Source organism: Calonectris borealis, chromosome 3 (genome assembly GCF_964195595.1).
Source record: "Calonectris borealis chromosome 3, bCalBor7.hap1.2, whole genome shotgun sequence".
NCBI classification, from domain to species: Eukaryota; Metazoa; Chordata; class Aves; order Procellariiformes; family Procellariidae; genus Calonectris; species Calonectris borealis.
This window is the reverse complement of record NC_134314.1, coordinates 76,286,239-76,308,482: the sequence shown is the minus strand read 5'-3', so window position 1 is coordinate 76,308,482 and position 22,244 is coordinate 76,286,239. Positions and strand designations below refer to the sequence as shown.

At 40.7% G+C, this 22,244-nt stretch overlaps 1 protein-coding gene across 7 annotated transcripts in view; it reads right to left on the bottom strand.

Moving 5' to 3' along the window:
* The window catches only part of IGF2R (insulin like growth factor 2 receptor), a 65,325-nt gene that overhangs the window by 27,161 nt on the left and 15,920 nt on the right, over positions 1-22,244 (bottom strand). For 6 of the 7 annotated variants that reach the window (XR_012673050.1, XM_075146264.1, XM_075146266.1 and 3 more), the window contains exons 3-22: positions 19,578-19,702; positions 17,801-17,899; positions 17,254-17,383; positions 16,045-16,165; positions 14,069-14,183; positions 12,366-12,528; positions 12,037-12,217; positions 10,658-10,761; positions 10,087-10,251; positions 9,638-9,778; positions 9,102-9,248; positions 8,054-8,185; positions 7,507-7,654; positions 6,168-6,345; positions 5,481-5,596; positions 4,914-5,076; positions 3,886-4,065; positions 2,744-2,845; positions 1,897-1,998; positions 1,054-1,228 (exon numbers count right to left, since the gene is read on the bottom strand). Coding sequence is in view for 6 of the 7 variants with exons in the window: in XM_075146264.1 (XP_075002365.1) it covers positions 1,054-1,228; positions 1,897-1,998; positions 2,744-2,845; positions 3,886-4,065; positions 4,914-5,076; positions 5,481-5,596; positions 6,168-6,345; positions 7,507-7,654; positions 8,054-8,185; positions 9,102-9,248; positions 9,638-9,778; positions 10,087-10,251; positions 10,658-10,761; positions 12,037-12,217; positions 12,366-12,528; positions 14,069-14,183; positions 16,045-16,165; positions 17,254-17,383; positions 17,801-17,899; positions 19,578-19,702 (2,787 nt within the window). In the remaining variant the exon portion in view is untranslated. Of the gene's footprint in view, positions 1-1,053; positions 1,229-1,896; positions 1,999-2,743; positions 2,846-3,885; positions 4,066-4,913; positions 5,077-5,480; positions 5,597-6,167; positions 6,346-7,506; positions 7,655-8,053; positions 8,186-9,101; positions 9,249-9,637; positions 9,779-10,086; positions 10,252-10,657; positions 10,762-12,036; positions 12,218-12,365; positions 12,529-14,068; positions 14,184-16,044; positions 16,166-17,253; positions 17,384-17,800; positions 17,900-19,577; positions 19,703-19,818; positions 19,892-20,711; positions 20,988-22,244 lie in introns of those variants that run through there. The other variant, XM_075146269.1, reaches the window with a different exon arrangement.

Below are 22,244 nucleotides of genomic sequence, written 5' to 3'. Positions count from 1 at the left end.
GACATGACATATTTGAAGAAACAGAAAACCTACAAAACATCAAGTCAGCTGCACTAGCAACCTCTAAATTACATCACACAGAGCAAAATTTTGGGTTTGGGGGGTTTGTTTGTTTGCTTTTAAGAAGTTCAGTGTAATGACCGCAAAACAAGTAGTACTGATACTATTTAAGATACTATTTAGTCCTCCTTTCCACAGCCCACGAGAAATGGTAGAATTATGGTAGTATTTGTTATCAATGTATCCTAGTGGTATCAAAATGGCAGCAGCTCTCAAAGGAAAATACATGAGAGCTCAATCATTTGTTTCCCGTTGCATGTTAGGTACGAAAACGTCACAACTGGGAAAGTAAGAGATATAGCAATTTGTACAGAGGATGAACATGCAGGAGCATCTGAGGTTCCTGAATCCAAAATCCTGTTTTCCGAAAAACCTTTTGTTGTTAAGGTGTCATATGCCTTTCTATGAAAACTCAGCTTCAGTACAGTTGGAGAGCATGTAAAATCCAAAAGCTAGATACACATTTTTTGTTAGTCTTATCTGTGAAACAGACTTAAATTCATGAAGTAGGCGTACATGAAGTACTAGAGCACTTATTCCAGAAATTCCATATAAGAGAGTATAAGCTTACTGAAAATTGACCTTCCAGATATGAAACAACTTTAGAGAGCATTATTCATGAAACTGAAGCTTAAAGCAATGACTTCACCTAGAAAAAGAGCCAGAGTTCGTTTTGCTTGTTTTCCCGATTTGACTATCCATTTCTCCATATGAAGAGCAATATTTTTTATCTACTCAGTAAGGAAAAAATCCTGTACTGTGTTTGGTCTCTTTCCAGAGTTTTGAAATGCACATGTATCACTGAAAACTGAGCCATTACCATTCTTCATGATTTGATTTCTTCCTAAAATTTTCCTATGAACTAGCTCATTTAAGTGACTAACACCAAGCCCAGTAGGTTCTAGTACATGAACAAAAGAAGGAATGAAGACCATTCACAGAAAGTTTGTACAATATCAGCATCCACCTCCACTGCATATTTCCTGAACTCACCTGACTGCACACGAAGAGGACCTCTGTAGGTAAGAGTTAGAAACCCTTCACCAGACAGATACAAGGTTTTGTCCAATTCCACCAGCCTCACCGATGTCAGATTTTCTGCTTCACATCCAGCAGCTGTTTTGCCATTGATTTTACCACAGTCTGGCATGGGTCCACAAATGTTTACCTAAAAGTTTTGAAAACATGTGGGCGTAGACAGTTTTAACTGCATCAGAAAAATCAGGTCCACATAGCCATTTCTACATCAGAAAACTCACTTGTCAAGAACTATTTCAAACAGCATGAAATGTCTGTCATTTCTAGACTGCAAGACAACCAACTATAATACAGGAACAATATCGTCAATCTTCAGCTTACAGGGTCCACGAATTCTCCCCACTAGAATACAGGATGTGATTTAGCAAGTTTATTCTTAGACTAAAAAAAGAACCACTATGGTAGTATCTGTGGACAGGCTCGGACTACTGATACATGCAGATCGCATTAAGAACACTGATATGGACAGATTAAATCCCTTTCTAGGCTTCCACTGTTCATTTTTTCAGCATCAGTCAGATAAACTGGTATTACGCAACAATCCATAACTGGAAAACCATGCATAGCCTCAAAAGTGTGACTACCTTATGTTTGCTAAGAACCAGAAGTTTGATGCTTTTAAGACTATCTGAGATGAATCAAGTTATCTTCCATTCCTCCCCTCAAGCACAGTACTTTCCTGCCAACTCAAATTTCGTAACAGGACTGAGTCAAAGCTCTGCTTGCTCACTAAGCAAGACTGGGAAAACTGCAACAACAGCACCCATAAGCAACAGATGGTACAGTCAGTATCCTTACCAAGAACTTCTTCCCAATGCCAGTAGCCATATAGCCTTTTGCAGAAGCTAATGGCTGCAGATTGAACAGAAAGCCAGTGTTTGGATCTTGCACAGAGCAGGTCTAAAAAAAAAAATTACGACAGCATTATTTTCTCCTTCTCATTTCTTCCGTTTAAGTTTTACCTCTAACTTGTTTAAAGAGCCAAAGTAGTGATTTACACATATTCCTAGCCTGCGTACCAATCAGCAACTTAGTTTGGACAACCTGAATACAGCTCTAGCAGTAGCAACACTCCATTCAATTCTTTTGCACAGTTGTCCATTGACATCAGCCACATACCAACATATCAAAGTGCAATTTAACAGATGACATCTATCAGGTTAGCCAAGAGCAAGGAAATTTTAACCGAGGGTTGTTTTCACACTAATGTATTTATGTTGAGACCTGTAAAGTGGAAGCAACTGAGTAGCTCAGTGTTAAAAAAAAAAAAAAAACACCAAAAAAACCCCCAAAAACACAACAAAAAAAAGGCCTCATTTGATGATCTGTACCCAAACAAGGACAATATATATCCTTACATATAAACTCAGTTTTATTAGCAACCTTGTAAGGGAATGAAACATTCAGTGCCACAGCAAATAAGTTGTTCTCAAGAGAAAGCACTCAAATACTTTGGTCAGAAATGACGCATTTCAGGAACACTTCAAGAAGAAAGCAGTAAGATATCACAAGACTCCATCATGATCAACTTCAGACTTCACTGTAGTTAGTTTTCTCCAAGAGTCATTTAAACACAGCAACCAGGAGTGTTAGAAAAAAAATAGTACATTGAGACTATGAATACAATTATGTCCCCCTTTCTCACCTGAGAATCATCTTTTGTTTCCTTTATTGGACAAGCAGCTTCAGTTTCCCATAAGAACGTGGCCACACATTCCTGAATAGCTATAAACCGTGGGCTGCTACTCTGTAAACAGATTGCAGAGAGAAGACCAGAGTAAGTGTAACAGCCAACATCATTTCATGTTTGAGATTCCACTTCATGAGAAACTGTCAGGTTCTTCTAAAATTCTTCACTACAAATACACACAATTCCCATCCCGCTTCCCTCTCCCCTATTTATTTTGAAGGTCACCGCTGAAAACTGTGTCTGGCTAAACACTTAGCTTGTCATTAAGCTTTAGCAAAGAACTGAATCTGACATCCAAATATCCAGATTAAATTCAATACTGAATCTAGACATGCATAACCAGACCTTGCCTTAGTATAAGCTTTGAGGAGTTTTGGGGTGTAACGCATAGTTCACTATTTAAAAAAAAAAGTAAAAATCAAACAACACAAAACTCTGTTAGCTGAGGCAATAAAGTAACAGGAATATTAATTATACACACTTCATTTCAGTGTTTTCAGGCAAAAGCAAAGCAGTTCATAACTGCTCCAAGTCACAGATTTTCACCATACCTCTTGGGCTGAAGATCATGTGAGTGAGGGGAGTAAGACCTGCAGATTCCAAACCAGCAAGAACAAGTCTAGGCAAGCTTCAGTCTAACAATCCACTCAGTCTAAACTTCGGTATGTGGAGTTGTATCAACAAAAGCTTTATAGATTTAAGAATCAACAAGCTACAGAGGATGCAGAACCTAAGCCTAAAGATACACTTTACAATACTCTTCCTCTTAAGAGGGTCTGCAGTGTTTGCATGTTTAACTCGTCAGTCTTAAGTCCCCATGTATTTTTCATGCTAATTAGACTAGTCTGAAATTATCACTGACCACTGAGGCTGTTGTTCGTCTTTAACTAGTTCTTGCTTATGATAAAATACTCAGACTGAGACACACGCTTCTCTAGCATCTAAGTCAGCTTTGTTGTTACATCTCTGTTTTAAGTCCTCAAGAAGTCTCCCTTGTCATGAATCTGCTATACACTACACATCTTCATGTAGCTTCATGTTATATGATGGAAAACCTACTACGATGAAGCAACGACTGAAAGATCATTTGTCCTTACAAGAGTGCCCTTGGAACAGATGAAGTGGATGGTGGTGGTATAAGTAGTTTTCTTTCCATCAGCATCAATGCACACAGAGCCATTTGCATAGGTTAGAAAAATGTGTCCAGGTCTTTCAACTACTAGTTCTTTGCTGGCAACACCAAGATTACTAATAGAGGTGACTTCAAAGTAAGAAGCCTAGAAATAAAGAAAACCACGTCAGCAATTCTAAACTCAAGTGAGGTGTTATAGATACAGTCAAAAAGAAGAAAATACCTACCACAATAATCTTGTATACAGAAGGTTATCTTGAGAGTTTTGAGGACAACAAAGGTGTAGAGATCCCCCTACATTCCTCCCCCATTCTGTACTTAAGTTCCACATATTTAACAGACAAACTCCAAAAGCAGGCATGGTTGGTTTTTTGCTGTTTTTATTCTCAGTACAGTAAGGTGCCTGTAGTGCCTCTCAACAGCCGTCCTCATTTCACCAGCTACACAGCTTAGGAATTTAGGGAGGCCTACGCCTCATGCGCAGTAAGTACGATTTAATTTGTACAGCTCTTTAAAACACAGTATGTGGAAGCCTCCACGCTTTCTTAGCATTGACCTTAGGGATCTGCCATGCTTAGCAAAGCCTAAAAAGCACTAGCAGAAACTAAGCATTAGAACAACAGTAGGTGCTACTACCAAGGTCCAAATTAATCTTCACTTCTGCAAGATAACTGGTGTTTCCTATTTTTAAGAAACTATTTTACGTTAGTGACAGCAACAAACAGAATAATACACCTCCAAAGCAGCTCTGTCCGCAAAGACTTCAGCTTTTTTTCTTGTCAAACATGGCATTGGTACACTTGTAAAAATTAAAGCTTTGGTCTTTGAAGAGGTGGACAGGAGGTCTACCATTCTGCAATGATTATGTCAACATTATGGATACACAGAATACTGTAATTTGCACAAAGAAGCCAGAATTCATGTGCCTATCTTGCATACCCCTTAATCTCACTCGGCAAACCAGCTCTGAGCTGGGATGGAAAGGTTACTCACATGATCATGCCGATATTCCATCTGACAGACAGATGCTCGCCGGTCACATCCTGGGATAGCAATCAGTGGTCGACAAATGTTTATGTAGTACTTCTTGCGCTCACTTGGTCTTGAATTATCCATGGCATACCAGTTTTCACCTCTCTTTTCAGATTTTGCTAAGCTGAGCAGGAAGAAAAAGTTCTATGCTAAGAACACACATTCTTCATAGATTCTCTCTAGCTTTCTCTGTCAGTCTCAGGAAACAGAGCAACCGTAAGGCATTTCAGAATAACTTTTTCCCCTCATTTTTAAGTGTTACAATTAAAAAGAATACTCCTAGGAAGTAGAGCGCAGTTGACAAAGTAGTAAGTTTATTAAGCAAAACCATCCCAAAAAGTCAACTTACATCTTAGGAGGCAAGTCAATATACTAGAGGGAAATACTATCTTCATTTTAAGATACTTGCAGTTAAGATGAAGTTTCTGGTGCTGTCTACACAGGAAACCAACTTCATCCAGTGCTAAGCTATCAGCCAGAACACTAAACTAGAATAGCCAAGTTATGTTGCATATGTTACTTTCCTACCTTGACAAGTCATACTGGTCCATGGTGTTAGGATCAGTCACAACACATTCCAGCGGCATTTCAGGACAAGCATATTCAGTGTACCACCTGAAGTTGTAGGTATAGTTATCTTCTACCTAAAAAACAGCAGAATAGGTCAGTGAGGCTTTCCACACAGAATACTTTGCGACTCACAGCTACGCCTTTGTATGTTAAGCTTGTTATTTCCCCTTGGCTTTAGGATATACCTTCTCAGACTGATTTGTGTAGGTCTGTTTTGTTGTAGATCTTGTCATTTGCTGTGTCACCAAAAATACTCACCAAAAATAATAGAACCAGAGCAACTAGAGCAATGTAATTGCTGTCTGCTGTGTTACAGGACACACAGTCCTGTAACTTTTTACTTCTCAGCCAGTTTGGTATTTTTTTCCCAGCTAGAAATATAAGATGATCAAAAGCACTAGTAATTACATGGCCCAGAGAAGAGTGAAGTCAGAACCTGGATCCAGCTTACTGTTTAGTGGTCAAGACAAGCTTTATGGCTGCAACGAGAGGCAGATATACCAAGAGAAATAGCTATCTCTCTTAGTCTGCTTTATAGATATTGGATATTTCCATCCATGAATCTCTGCTTGCACTGGCCTGGCACCAATCATTGTCAGGGTTTTGGGATGGATATCCTTCCCTTCTTCATATAGAACTTCTTACCTGATATTCAGGCTGACCTATTCCAGCCTGACGGTCACACAGGAAAGTTATAAGGGTAGATCGCTGTGTTTTCTTCTCGTCGTTGTATGCTGTACCATTTTTATAGGTCAACTGAATCAGACCATCATAATATGAAAGTTTGGAACTGGGCAGTCCAAGACTCCAAAACTGATCCTTACTAGAAAAGAAAAAGCAGGCTTTGAGATTGAACAGAATGCAAAGTTAATTCTCTCTTTAGGAGAAGTCTTACAAGTAGTAAGCACACAGGTAAGTTTATATAAGACATCATAATAAGACAAAATAATTAAGTAAGGTTGACTAGATATAAGTGAGCTAGGATGAACAGAATGCTGCCAAAAGGAAACTTAAAACATGAACAGGTGTTCTTTTTTGGAAAGGAAAGGAAGTTGTACCTTGCTTAGATATCTAGAAAACTTTAACACTCCCTTCTCTAGAGGAGTAACAGAAATATCAAGTTCCCATTCTCCAGAGTAATGCTGGGCTCAAACTGGTTCCATTTAAATACACGTGGACAGTGAAGACCTAGCACTGCACAACGGCAAGTCTTCTCACTAAGGGAAGAAACCTGCCTTCATATGCTCTTAGCTCGGGACCAGCTTTGGTTCAGGGGGGTTTCTTTATTCTGACTTAACACTGGGTCTATCAGACCTAGCCTGAAGAACGTTTTTAGTGTCTGCAGTGAACTCTCTTTGGCTGGAGAGTAACTCAGATAGAGCCAACTCAACCACAGCTGCATGTGCTTGCACTGTACCACATCTCTGGCAACAGTATCTGTACACTTCAGGTTCCAGGTCAGCCTCAGACATAGCTTGTAGAAGATAACAGCAATGATGCCGTTAGAGTACACACTGGGACTGTGCCTGCATCTTACTTACTACATCTAGTAATGGAAATACAGTGCAACACCCAAGCTCTGGGCTCCACCTCTGCATAAGGCAGCCACTACTTATCCCGAGCGCAGCAGTGCTTCTTTAGGCCAGCTCTTGGAATCCAGCTGACCCTGAATCCCAATTGTGGGCTGGCTTAATACAGCTGCAGCAGTTAATCTACAGCTTACAGTCCCTATGGGAAACATAAGGGGGAGCAATGGACACACTCATTCAATCTCAAAAGCAGGATTACATGTGCGTGCACTTTGCTTGAAACAGCTGGCAGCATAATTACTGCACTACCAAATAGTATTTTACATGCAAATTACCTGAATCTATTACAGGCAGCACAGTAATTATTTTACATGCAAATCGTTCACTGTTATACACAGACAACACATCATGCAACAAGAGATCTTTTATTACAGACAACAGAACTAGTTACTCACCTTTGTGTTACTTGGCATGCTGCTGATTTTGTGTGACACAACTCATCTAGCACACTGCCACAGATGTTTATGTAAAACAAGTATTCAGTAGTATTAACTATATAGTGCCCATTTTTCTTGGCCAGAGGTGATAAATCAAAAGAGAAGCCTAATTGGGAAGGAATAAACTTTATCGGTTTAATGTCTCACAGGTTTTGATTCTACCAGTCACACAGCTAGTTCACTCCCTCCCGAGTAAGTCTCCTTCCATGTAATTATTGTTGCAGAAACAATCTGGACATACTAGAAGCATGTTTTCTTATACAGAAATATTTACTACAGTAAAATGCACATTACACCTATTTTCCTCCACACACATTAGGGGAACATTAAGCTTGTGCTTTTCTGAACTTCCACACAGATGTGTCTGAAACTGCTGTGCTCAAATGTTGTGGGTGCTTAGACTTAGGCTGAATTTGCTTTGTTCTCGCACATCAAAAGGAACTCAGTGTTGTGACACAAGTTCTATCCCTCATGACCTTTCAATATGCTGAACATAAATACATACCTGCCTGAGGATCAGAGACTTGACAGTTATCTCCTTCAGTTTTAGACAGGACACACGCAGCAGCAGTATACCAATCAAATGCATATGAACATGCACCCTCAGACATCAAGATTGGAGCACTTTCTAGATCACCTGGTATCACAAGAGCAATGTGTTACACATGTAACAGTCAGGCTGCCAAAAGAAACTATGAATTTAAGCCTAGGAACGCTAAATCCTCCCCAACAGCAGACCAAGATTAACTGGTAAAGTACCTCTCCTCTGAAAATGAGGACTAAATAGAACCAAAAATTCCTTGCACAAATTCTTTGCATCCTCCTCCCCAGAATAAAAGTTTAGCCCAAAGGTGAAGATGAACTGCTCGGTCTGTTCCTGAGTACTATCACACTCTTGGAAAAAAATATTTGCTTTGAAACACAAAGCTGGTGTTTTGCTACAAAGCAACAGCTTTATTAGGAAGTAGTGCATAACCTGATCCTAACAGCCAGCACACTTGGAGGATTCAGCTTCCACAGGCTGAGATAGAGGAATACAGGTTTTCTATTTCCCTGGGAGATGGTTAACCTAGCGGGCTACTATGTGGAGATGAACAACATTAACAACTTCTACAAATGCTTCTGCTTTTCGTAAACTGCAAGCAGTTTAGATACAAAACATACTTATTGGAAAAGAAGGTTAAAGTATCTGATCTCAGTTCAGAACCAGTCTCTCCCATCAAGACAATCTAGGGATAGAAAGTGTTTTGTATAGCTTCCAGGTATTTGTGGAGCTTTAAACACTCAAACATACTTTCATCATGTTTGGGAGAATCTTAGTTCGAGAGACTTATCCAAGGGTCTTTAAAAAGTACTTGTATAAAAGGTGAACGGAGCTAAACACCTGCAATTACATTGCTATCATCCTAGTAAACAAACCACAATGCTTCAGCTTTTGCATAGAAGGAAATAAAGGACAAAGGCACATGCTAATATTTAGCACTCATGCCTGGGCATATTAAATGACCTCCAGTTTTTAACTGGATCAGAGAACAGGATGTGGATATTCTCACCTGGCCTGCACACTAGAGTGATGACAGTTTTGATTTTTTTGTTACCACCACAGCTGTCTCCATTTGAATAGGTAAGTTGAATATTTTCTCCAACCTTTTTAGGAGAAGAAACAAATGTTCCAAGATTCTTACTCTTGTTTTGTTTATCTGTAAAGACAGTAAACACATTGCTTTTATTTCCCTGCAAAGAAGTGAAGTTTACACTATTAAGAGAATATTAACTAGCCAAATGGAAAGTGTTAAGAAAGCATATGATTAGGAGTTTGTTTTTAACCTCACCAAAACCATGTTACAAAGCCTGGAGGAGAGTGTAACACCATTCTTTAGTTAGAAAAGGCTACTTGCATCATTTCTTCTAGGGTCTTTGGGAGCACAAGAGAAACGTACTCCTAACTTCTTTCCTCAAATAACTGAAGGCTCTCAGGGCAGCCAATTCCATTTGCAGAGGAAGTGCCAAGCCTTCAGAGCCTTAAAAAAAAAAAAAACAAAACCAAAAAGCCACACACACACAAAAACACCAAACCAAAAAGACTCACCTACAGAGCAAATAGCAGCAGCATCCGGGCAGCTGGAAGCTCCTCCTCTCTTTAGCACTTTATGGCAGACATTGATGTAATAATGCTTCCTCCCTACCTCCGAAAAGCTACTGTCCACAGCTTCCCAGTTCTGGGCTAACTCTGAAATACAAGTGGTTGTTAACAACAAGTCATCTGGTTTAATTGTTCTAGCATCTCCATGCCAAAATGCCTTTTATCACAAAGGACACACATTTAAAACCACTTAAGATGACTGCAACCAAGGCAGTCATGGATATGAGTACTTTCATAAGGCACCCACTCCTTTGGGATGAGGGAAGTGAACACCAGCACCTCAGAAATTCACTAAGAAATGCAAAAGCTGATTAATGTTCAGCTGAAGATTTGCACTAGAGATGACACATAAACTCGGGACAAAAGTAATCAAAAGCTAGTTTTCATTGCCGTACCTGAACTGCGGATCAGAGGTGACAAGTCGTAGTGTTTTCTCTTATCAGTAACTCTGCAAAGGAGATCTTCTTTCTCTTTAACACATGCATATTTTGTACCCCAAGTAAAAAAATATGTGCAGTCCACTTCACCAGTAAACACTGGAGTTCCTCTACCATCATTACCTTAAAATGAAGATGAATAAACAGATGTTAGGTTTCCAGTGGGGGAAGGGGAGAAAAGCAAGGAGGACTAGCAATGAGCAAGGAAGATAAAAATCCTTTTACTGCACAGGACTTGCGTTTGTGGTTTGGGTTTTGTTTTTGTTTGTTTGGGTTTGTTTTTTTTTTACTAAGAAATGAGGTTCTTTTACACCTCAATATTATTGATCATCAGTGTAAATTTAGAATAGCAGTGCTACTACACAGCACAAATCAATCCTGCCAGCCATAGAAATTTTTACTTACTCTTAACAATATTTATTCCTTGTGTTAGCTGTGGCTCAAAGCATGCATTCCTTTGAACATAAATTATATTAGCAAGCACAGATGTCAAACCTTGAGCACAGTCATCACAGCTTGTTAAACTCACCTGCTGTTTCATTGCATTCAAAGTTTATGACAGTCATTCTCTGAAAGCCGGAACTACATGCATCCCCATTCGGATAAATTAAAGTGAGATCCCCATCAGAATATCTGAGTAAAAAGTCAGTTTTAGATAGAAACATGGGATCAGACACAATCACACAGTATTCTTCACATAATAGAAGCCACACTCTTGTTTATTTAATAATTGTCTCACTCAAAGGGAAAACAAATGCTTGTTCAACATTAATACTGACATTTCTACTGCAACAAAGGCTTGCATCAGCTGATTTTTCTGGTTACTTCTCATGAATTTGTATATCGTTTAAAGAATGCTCTAAAGCTATTCCAGCTTTGAATAGAATAGAATATCTGTGCTTTCAGTTAGAATAGACTACTTCAGTTGGAAGGGACCTACAACGATCATCTAGTCCAACTGCCTGACCAATTCGGGGCTGACCAAGTTGAAAGATGTTGTTAAGGGCATTGTCCAAATGCCTCTTAAACACTGACAGGCTTGGGGCATTGACCACCTCTCTAGGAAGTCTGTTCCAGTGTTTGACCACCCTCTCGGTAAAGAAATGTTTCCTAATGTCCAGTCTAAACCTCTCCTGGCGCAGCTTTGAACCATTCCCACGCGTCCTATCACTGGATCCCAGGGAGAAGAGACCAGCACCTCCCTCTCCACTTCCCCTCCTCAGGAAGCTGCAGAGAGCAATGAGGTCACCCCTCAGCCTCCTTTTCTCCAAAGGTGGAATATCTCCACCTTCCCATTAGTTTATTGTATGGCTATTTTTGCAGGTGGAAGAAGCCATACTTCCTGGAAGATCGCTCCGACAAGTCTGTCACGTGCTTACAGACAGAATGAAGACAATACCTGGTGAATAATCTCTGCTTTGCAATCTCATGCAAATTATTGTCCCAGTATGCCACTTGGGAATCCTGAAGTTCTTAAAATAAAAAATAAAAAATAACCCACATACACAAAATCCTGGACTTCAGCAGTCTTGGATATGATTAATGCATGCCCTTGCAAAGGAAGCAGACATGCCCTCTTGTTGAGGACAGCTTCTAAAACATCCAATCCTGATGCCACTTTACATGCAAAACTCAAGGAGGGCAAGAGGCAACACAGCACAATCTGCAATTCTGACACCGAAGTCGATGAAAGTTTCTTCCCTGTCTAGGCAACGGCCCCCACCAATCCCATCTGCTTCTTCAGTTGCTAATGCTATCCTGGTACACTGTTGTTTTTCTATACAAAACTGAGCAAAAATACTTGCACTTTGTATCAAATATTGCTTACATGACAAATAAGGGCATCAAATTAGGAAACAAAGATCAGTCATTCGGACAAGTTAACAGGGCTGAAGAGCCTTTACACACCTTAGGGTTTGGTTCTCAAATCTTCCTGCCACTTTCTGCTGGTTACTTGAAGATTTTACTTGGCAAGATGAAATGTATTCTATGTCGTCCTTGCAATTACCTGCGGTGGTTTTCCCACATACATTCAAGTAATAGTAATACTCCTCTTTGTCATCTTTGGCTAAATATGGTGTGACATAATCTGAATGAGTAAGAAAAAGAAAAGTGTTCTAAAACACAGCAGAACAGATGTAAAAAACCAAGTATCTATAGAGGACATTTTTCCTGTCTCCAAACACAGAACTGGAAAACTGGCTAGTCACACCACAAAAGAAAAATAGTGAGCTTACCTGGAAATTGAGCAAGTGGTCTTAAATCAATAGAGATATCATGTTGCTCATTAGTCAGAAGACAGTTCCTACTCTCCAGGTAATCCCTGTGACAGGCATACTCAGTAACCCACTCAATTTCATACCGGCAATTTGTTTTTGCTGTGAGTTTGGGACCTGCACTCTGATACAGAAGTGAACAGAATTTAAATTACAACTACAGAGACTTATTTGAAATATAATCTTTAAAGCAACAGTAACACATTCATTTAGGGTCAGTAATGACTAACTTCACCTGTAAATTGCTTAACAGCTGCAAACATTGTCTCTGGCCTCTCAGAAATAGGTGTTGAGAAGAAAGTAAAACAGCTCTTATTAATGATGTGGCAAACGAGAAGTCTAAACAGAGGTAAAGTATCAGGCATTAGCAGAAGGTCAGCAGCAGTAACAGTACATTAAAAAGCATTTTTCCTTAACATGTTGGCAAAAGCAGAGATACGTGAGCCCAAATTGCTAAGCACAGCTTGGATTGTGTTTGCCTCAGAGGAGTCCTCAAAGAAGAGAGCAGAGATCAGGTGTTCTCTGAAAGCAAAGCAGCCTCTTAGACACTGATGTTTTAGCAACTTTGATTCCCTCAGTCCAAATCAAGACTAAAAGACATTTGAGAATTCTTTAGCCAACACTTTCGTCGGATGCATTTTCTGTAGTGAAATATTTTTGCACCTCTGGGAGAAGAGGTAGTCTTGTTTTTCCTCACTTTAAAGTGAAACATTTAGAAGCTCACCTTGTTTCGTAAATCTGTATTTGTGCCACCCACTAAAACAACAGGCAGATACACAGGTAAAGTATCAGATAAGTTACAGGCACAAGTAACATTAGCATTCATACTACATGTGTGCATAGCTGTAGTGAGGTATTACAAAGTGACAGTAGAGAAAGGTCTATGGTTTGTTTCTGCAGCGATGAGGATGCAGTATGGTACCTATCTAGGTCAGATGAGAGACAAAACATTAAACCAAAAGTTAGCCAGACGAGAGTTCTTCCTTCACTAACCTTTTGCAACCAAAAGCATCATGATATGAAATGGCAGAACATTAGCAATAGCCACTCTGGCCCAATTTAAGGAGTGTGGGTGGCTGAGATTACCTGGCATCACATCAAAGTGATCATCATACTGCATTGAAGCTAGGCTAAAACTTTGTCCTGCAAAAATTGCTTAACACTACAGATTTTACTTTAAGGTAACAGGAATTCATGAGCCTGCTTAGTAAATGACAGACTTTTGCCATGCCATGACATTTGCTAGCCATTTTTTTTCCCTGAGGAAGGCCAGATTAATAAAGAAACAAGTAACAGACAACAGTTGTAGGCATGCCCAGCCTGACTGATGATGGAAGAGCGCTCATCAGCAAGCAGAGCTCTGGGCCAAGAATTAACACTGTACTAGTTCTGTCCTATTCTCAGAGGAAAGCTTTGAATCCAGAAAAGGACAACCAAATTCACCAAAACAAGAAAGGACACACCCCTGGGAAAACTCTATTCAAGTTCTTGTTTATCTCTTTTATTCTTCACAAAGTCGTCTAGAATTTATTTAGATTCCTACGCTCTTCACAAGCTGCAAACCAGGAGGATTTCTGTTCCCTTCAGCCTTCAATAACAATGAAAGATACTGCACGCAAAAGTTAAAGAACAACATTTAACACAAACTAAAACAGCAAAGTTACCTCTTCTCCCCTCTTTGATGGGCACACAAAAGTGATCGTCACTGCTGGGTTATGGCTTAGGCAGAAGTCTGGCTTTTCTTCATCACCGTATATTCTCTCATAACTCAGTACCAGTCTAGAAACAGAAAATGGAAAACCAAAAATACAATTAAGACACTATGCACTGTACAGAAGGACATTTTTGAAAGAACATCTGCCCTTTGCTAGATACCCAGGCAGGGTATACCAAACTAGCCCTGCTCCTGAAAGATATTTTTATGGAGGTCTTTAACCTTACAGTAAACCAAAATAGAGATTAAGATAGTGCCAGCAAAATTACTTAATACAGCATCCTCTTGCACTCCAGTTCAGACTATGCTCAATGCCTTGTAACCTGTATTGTAGCGGTAATTTGGCTGATAGTCACAAGAACGCTCTAGCTGTGCTCTCAGACTGCTGGAGAGCAGATGGATAAACACTCTTGCAGCTTTTGGAAGTAATAACCACTCATGTTTTACCACATTCCTATACTTTACCACCTTCGTATGTATAATCTCTTTCCATTCTGTCCCTAGAATTAAAAGCAAGATGAACTCATTAGCAAATTGACAGAAGCAAGGCAACTGGGACAGATCAGACAAGGCAGGAATAGGAGAATGAAACATGGTATCTATCTGACAGGGAGAGACAAATGGCAAGATGACTTGGACGAGAAAACAAGCAGACCAACACAACTTCCCAACTAAGCATTACTGTTCTATACAATCTAACAGGCAGAAGACAACAGCTCGCAGAGGGGTGACAGCCTGGCTTCAGGTTAGCCACAGCTCTAACTAGTCTCTCTATACCTTAGGACACAGATATACAATCATCTTACTCTCTTCCCAGGCCACCCTAGTCTGATTGAGGACATACAACGAATTTTCTACATAAGCTCTTCAATCCTAGCAGGGATAAGATAAAGCTTTCTCACCAAGCACTTTTAGAGAGTACTAGTTGCACTTTAATGTGAGAAAAGCTTGCACTTCCTCAGATGTAACCTTCTGCCTTGGTACAGAACACTTCAGCCACTTGTTTCATGCTGCGGGAAAAGCCCTGCAACGAAGGACTAAACTTCCTTTGTAAACCAAAAGAAAACCCACAACCCTGTCACTGAAATAACCCTGTTATTAACCTGGTTTATTCTGCTTGTTTTCTTCAGCTTGCATCCGAGATAATGAGTACTGCAGAAGTCAACAGGGTACTATTGACCCTACAGACAAGGTAAGCAGGCTCAGATGACCTGAAGCTCAGAAAGATCAGCATGTTCAGTCCCATGAGCCACGTTGGGTTGTGTGGGTGGTTTTTTGGTGTGTTTTTTGTTGGTGGTGGTTTTGGGTTTGGGGGGTTTTTTTGGTTGTGTTTTTTTCTTTCAAGCTACACTTCCAGCACAAAAGGCAGCAAACAGAACAGAGGCAGCATCAAGGAAACAGTTTCTCCTAGTCCCAGCTCTGCCATCACCTGGAACAATAAGCCTTGCATTGCTTATCTATTTCTTCTATTAAGAACTCATTAATGCAAAAATACAGAAGAGCAACATCCATCAACTTTTAAAGTACTCCCAGGCAGTGGAATGAGCCAAATACAGTGCGTAAACCCACAGAGAGCCAAGTGCATTTATCCTGTGGGCCCTCAGACAGTAGGCAGATGGGGTCAAATCTCCCTCTTCTGCTTGTGGGCAGACAGCAGCAATCATCCCTCGCTTATGGGAGTTTTGCAATTCTGTAAAAGGGAGTCTCTCACAATGAAGAAGAAAATTTGATCTGTTATGGCAGTACAACAGGATGCCTGAAAGACTCTGCCCTGCCAGTATTTGAAGAAATCTTTTCTGCCAACGCTTCAAAATCAAAGTGGTATTGATGTTAAGTTTTAGAAGATTCATCTGTTACCAAGACTGCTTTTTCCAGCCCAGATGACTGAGAAGCATTCATAGAAGTATCACCACAAAAATTACATACCTGTCTTTGTCATGAAGTTTCAGTTGTTCCTGTGGACGGCCAACATCATATGCCTGACCTTCGTGTAACAAGCAAGCAGCACTGCCAGCAGGGCAGTTTCTGGTCTCTCCACTTGAACTTCCTGTTATAGAATACAGAAAACAGAATATAGGACTCAGTTTCTAAGCCTTGCTCTACCTGAAGTATCTTGCCATTTTACCTGTGGGCTCACTTACCATTCATTGCTTTATCCTTTTCTAAAAATAACTTTAAAACTGATTACATTAAAATGTGAAGTGCTTGTGATATACACGGGGAAGTTCATGCTGCCCTGTTTTTGGAGAGCAAATTCATCCTTCCTGCTGAAATAGCTGCAGCTAGTTTCCAGTTGCTAGTACGGCTGCTGGATGCGTAGGGCTTTGAGAACTTCTAGAAATGTGCCTAGTTTTTTTTTTTTTTCCACAACACCAAAATGATACCAAGTAATGGATAACCCCTCCTCACAAGGAAGGTTTTTTCCCCCTTTGTTTCTTATGAACCAACTTATTCAAAGCTGTCAGCAAAAAGTTTCAGACTAATGGGATTTTTAAAAGAACAGACCTGCCACTAAAACTAGAAGTATTAAATCCTTAACAGGGGCACAAAATACATATTTAACTGCAGAGTAAAAAACACAGTGGGAGTATACAGCTAAACGAGCCTTTTCAGCAAGTATCAAATGAGTGATTTTGCTGGTTTAATTCCTTACATATGTAGCTCCCAACTGACACAGAAGTGCTAGCCATGCACCATTACTTACCCAAGCACCTAAACACCATTTTAGAGGCATCTCAGGATGTTCACTTGGAACTAAGCGACAGCCTGAATTGGAGCCCAAAGTAATAAATTTAGAGCACATGAAGTGCTATGAACCATCTCGGTCCTATTTGGCAGCAAACAGAAGCAGCTACAAGACAAGCTGAGCTCTTCCACTCGGTCCAGTTTAAGTCAACTTTTCTAACAGTACTTGCCCATCCAGAAGGGGCATATCTCTGAACACCACAACAGTTGAAGAGTAAGACTTGGCTTCACAGAAAGCAGTCTTCAAATCATCAAAAGTAGCTTGAAACAATAGTGCAAGTCCTAAAATACTGATCTTTGGTCATAGGACAACCTCAACTGAGGCACTGGGAAAGAACCACACTACTAGAAATTTATACACCGACGGGTGACACAAGCCAGTGTTCACACCTAAGTCCCTGCAGATGTTTATGAACAAGGAATCATCATCAGAATCATCCACCAAGTAGTGTCCTGAAACTTGGATGAGGGGATTCAAGTCATGTTTCTTCAAATCTTCATCAAACACATAGCAAGGGACCTGGAACAACAACAAAAAATTACGTGCAATCCATGCTACACAAGCAGGGAGAAGTTATGAACAGGTATATATAAAGCCAAGTTAATATGCGGAAAAGGTTTTTACTTCTGGAAGCTCAAATACTTAAAACTAGACTTAAAGCTAAACATGCTGACTAAAACGAGGCATCCAAAGTTAGACTGTTCTGCTCCAGCCTTTGGAAGAGTTTTACCATAAACAACCATGCAGATGACAAAAAAGGTTGAAGAGTTATTTAAAATTCTCAGCTCCACCCACTTCCAACAGATGCTTTATATGTCTATGAAAAAGTTAGGTCTATGGAGGTTTTTGGGATTCGTTTAGGGTGGGGGCAGGTGGTTAGAGTAAAATTGCCAGATGTGTGAAGAGTAACTTCTGCGTGGATAGTATATAGATTACCTCTTTCACAGGTTTAAACAAGTCTTTCTTGCAAGCCACAAAGGTTCTCCATTCAAAATAGTGCACACACTCTGTTGCTGTTACAAATTCAGGGGTACCCTATTTAAAGGAGAAAAAATAATTCTTTCAAAAACAGACTTCAGTTTTATTTTACATCTGCAGACAGCAAGAAGTTCATTCAAGAGATTAAGAAAAACAGAATACAGCATGTCACAGAGCAAGGGCATACACTTTCTTAACAGCACTTGTTAACAGCAAGTTTGTTATTTAATAGCTTTGTTGGTAAACTCAGGAAGATGCAGGGTGCCAAATCCTTCTCAGTCTGCATATGCACCAATTCTCAAATTAACGTGTGCCAGTCCTAATACGAGTAATTGTACTACATCTTTTAGAAGCGCTCACGATGCCAATTGATATTGGCAGAAGCACCAGTCACATCTAGTTACTAGAAAGGAAAACACCAATACAAATGTGTATAAATAGAGCAATGCATGGTATACCAGTTTCCTGTCTTTTATCCTACAAAGAAGACTGAGTAGCAATCTCTTCTGCTACACAGAAAGAATACCTCTGATCTCAGCTACTTATTTTTATAGGCTCATGTTATACACATTTGTACCTATCTCAAGATGGGGGTTCTACCACAATTCAAGGCTGGATGCTCAAATGAATGTCTCTACTTCGAGAAAGACGACAATCAGATTTTTCCAGTCTCTTCCCATCACCTCAGCTAGAAGCACTTTAGCATATTTAAACTGATTCCCTCTCCATTTAAGCCTGCCATAGAAGTGTTGGAAACAAGTTGTTCCAGACACTATTGCAAAACCCTTTTACTAGGTTACATGAAGAATAGGTGTTAGAACTACGCTAACTAGAAGTTTGAAGACCGTTACGATCTGGCGTTACAGCTGGAATTGAGCAATAATTTTGAGTTTAGTTTAGAGAGTCATCTGCTGAAACAGAACAGGAAGCATTTAAATCTCTGCTGCACCGGCACTTTGTTTGAATTGGCTAGATTTCCAAGAGGGGGTGTGCAACAGCATCATCAGTGCCAAGAGCGGCACTAGTAAGTACTTATACTGATACACAAATATGTAAACTGATCACAGCCTGTACAGAATACCAAGCTGTGGTACCAGTTAAGTGTGTGGAAGGTGTAACTCCAAAAGCACGTGGAGGTGAACTGCATACACACACGCCCCTAGAAACTTTTTGGGGATCTCCATTCGCGCTTTAAACAGATTCCCACAGGCAACTACTCCCCCAGAAGCCCAGCCGGATGAGTAAGCACTCTTAGTTCAACTATGTGCAGACAAAACCTAACGCTTACTGTTGTCAGCTACGCTGACCCATTACAGAGGTCAGTCATTCTCTTCAATGCTGTTCTATTAAACAGCCATGCTAGGTCCACAGCTTGGGCACAGCCAGCATTTAAACAATAGCTCTCATTGTTACAGCACCCTGTACACTGTTGACTCATTCCTCCATATTATGCTATTGAAATACTAGAGTGCAATTTCTGTAAAAACATTAAAGACCCAGAAGAGCCTGTGATCAGAGCTAAGCTGCAGATCTGCAATTATTTTTCTATGGGGACTGAATTTTGAAAGCCACAGTAGATAATGACCTTAATTTGGTACTAAAACATAACTGGCTCTTCCTTAAGCTATGAAGCTCAGTAATTAGTACATCCACGAGTACAGCAAGTCTTGTTAAAAAGCAAGTTAGAAGTACTTGCCATTTCCATTGAAGATAAGAACACGTGATTTAGACTTACCAGTGTTTTCCCACACAGGAAGTTAATGTTGCTTTGAATTTGGTGCTGACTGCCTTGCTGCAAGCAGTTATGTGTAGTGTTGAGTTCCAGAAGAGTTTCAGAAACACTTTGCAAGCCTAAGTCACCTAGGGTTTAAAAACAAAACAAAAAAACCCAGAAAACAGGTTATCATAATACAGCGCCTTCACAGAAGCTTGACAGACAGGCTCTAATTTCAAGCACTGAGCAGGACAAGACATACCAGTCCACTTGAAGACAGTCTTTGAACAGAGTACAGCTGAAGACCTTCCTTCTGGTTCTTGTGATTTGGAAGACTAGATCCAAGTTAAGATAGCGTTTGATATCTCTAATCACACTTCTACTTTCTCAAAGGTTTTTAGCAAACACTTTGAATACTAAGAAGCCCAACAGCAGGTGCCACTACAAACTAGCCTTTGGAACAAGGGACTCCATCAGAAAACTGTTACCAACTAGTTTCAAGTACCACAATTCAATCCTTCCTCCCACCAGCTTCTATTTATCAGCTTTTTAGCCTTTAAGCCATTTATAGAAATAGCATCAGCACAGTATAATAGAGAGTCTATCATAGAATAGTTTGGGTTGGAAGGGACCTTTAAAGGTCACCTAGTCCAACGCCCCTGCAATAAGCAGGGACATCTTCAACTAGATCAGGTTGCTCAGAGCCCCGTCCAGCCTGACCTTGAATGTTTCCAGGGATGGGGCATCTACCACCTCCCTGGGCAATCTGTTCCAGTGTTTCAACACCCTCATTGTAAAAAATTTCTTCCTTATATCTAGTCTAAATCTACCCTCTTTTAGTTTAAAACCATTACCCCTTGCCCTATCGCAGCAGGCCCTGCTAAAAAGTCTGTCCCCATCTTTCTTATAAGCCCCCTTTAAGTACTGAAAGGCTGCAATAAGGTTTCCCCAAAGCCTTCTCTTCTCCAGGCTGAACAACCCCAACTCTCTCAGCCTGTCCTCACAGGAGAGGTGTTTCAGCCCCCTGATCATCTTCATGACCCTCCTCTGGACCCGCTCCAACAGGTCCATGTCCTTCTTGTTCTGGGAACCCCAGAGCTGAAGGCAGTACTCCAGGAGGGGTCTGATTAGAGTGGAGTAGAAGGGCAGAATCACCTCTCTCGACCTGCTGGCCACACTTCTTTTTATGCAGCCCAGGATACGGTTGACTTTCTGGGCTGCATGCACACGTTGCCGGCTCTGCTTACATCTAATCTTAAGTCTACTCAATGAAGAACCCATTGGTGCCCTGGGCACAGCCACTGTACTGGCGTTGCCTGCAGACAAACCGAACACAGATCCACTGCCTCAGTGCATGTCCCCCTGCAGGTCCCATCCCCTTTAGCACAGTCTGCATGCTGCACGAAGGCGGGGGTCTGTGCTGCGTCACTGCGCATCCCGCTCCTCCTCAGCACCTGACACGAAGAGGAAAGGTGGAGCACATTTCAAGTCATGACAAGCATCAGCTCTGGCCACTGAAATGTTCCTGCTCAAACCTATTTTGGTTAGCATTAAGCACCAAGCCCTTTTAGATCTAGCATGCCAACTCCACCCTGTCCATTTTCAATAGGTAGCTTTTAATTCTGCAAAGAGTTTGGGTTGAACTATTGAGAACGCTATAAAATGCGAGTATTGACCAGCTTCCCCCTTTCCATTTTTGTTGATGTCTACACTAGGGAGAAAGGAAGTCAAATCTGTAATTGCTGCAGACAGCAGCTTTGCACCTAGGCCAGACGTTGTTTCATCTTAAAAACACACTCGTTGGAACTTTGCCCAGCTTGTTATCTTCTCACTCAAGGCAAGCAAAACTACACTACACCCAAGTATTACTCAAGTAATATAGCCTTGAGAGCAAAAGGAGCAGAAGTAAGCAAACTGGGCAGGAAGAGGGTACAAGAACCTCAAAAATACAGTCAAGGCAATATTCTGCAGAAACACCACTCCAGGCACCCATACTCAAGGCTGTTAAAAGCTGCCAGTGATTCTCCCACTGATGGGCACTGTTTGGCATCTGTCCAAAAAGCTCCCGAGCACTATTTTTCAATGCAGTCCTGCAAAGGAACTGGGAAGAGATCCATTTGTGACTGTTTCTGATGATCATCAGTTGCATTGAACTGTAGCAGAGAGAAAGCGACTATAGCCACCAAACTTGCAGATAAAGCTGAAACAGTGGCAGTCTGAATGGAAACTCGATGCTAACCCACACGGCATCCCCTCAGTAGCTCAGGGCTCTTCTATTCACACTGCATATGCTTACGCTAACTGCGTTACAGGAAGGCACATTAAGATGCTCATACCTAAGCAGCCATTCACAGCACTCCCTGTATAACCAGGGTGACAAGTAGTACCAATAACCCTCCACCTTCTCAAGGGAAGGTAAGAGTGGAGATGTGCCAGCCCAGAAGAATGGCAATGCAGACTAAACCTGTACATGCATCCATGCGCACAGGCTCAGAACCTGAAACACTGGAGCATGTTACCATCACTGCAGTTCAGTACCACCTTCCTGGAGGCTGTCAGTGGTTCATGCCTTTTATATTTCCTGGCACTCTTGTTATCAAAAGGCTATCTTCAGGTTTTAAGAATTCCAGCACTGGTGCTCACAAAGGTGCCATGCAGCCCTTTTAAACCTAAAAGCTACATTTGAGA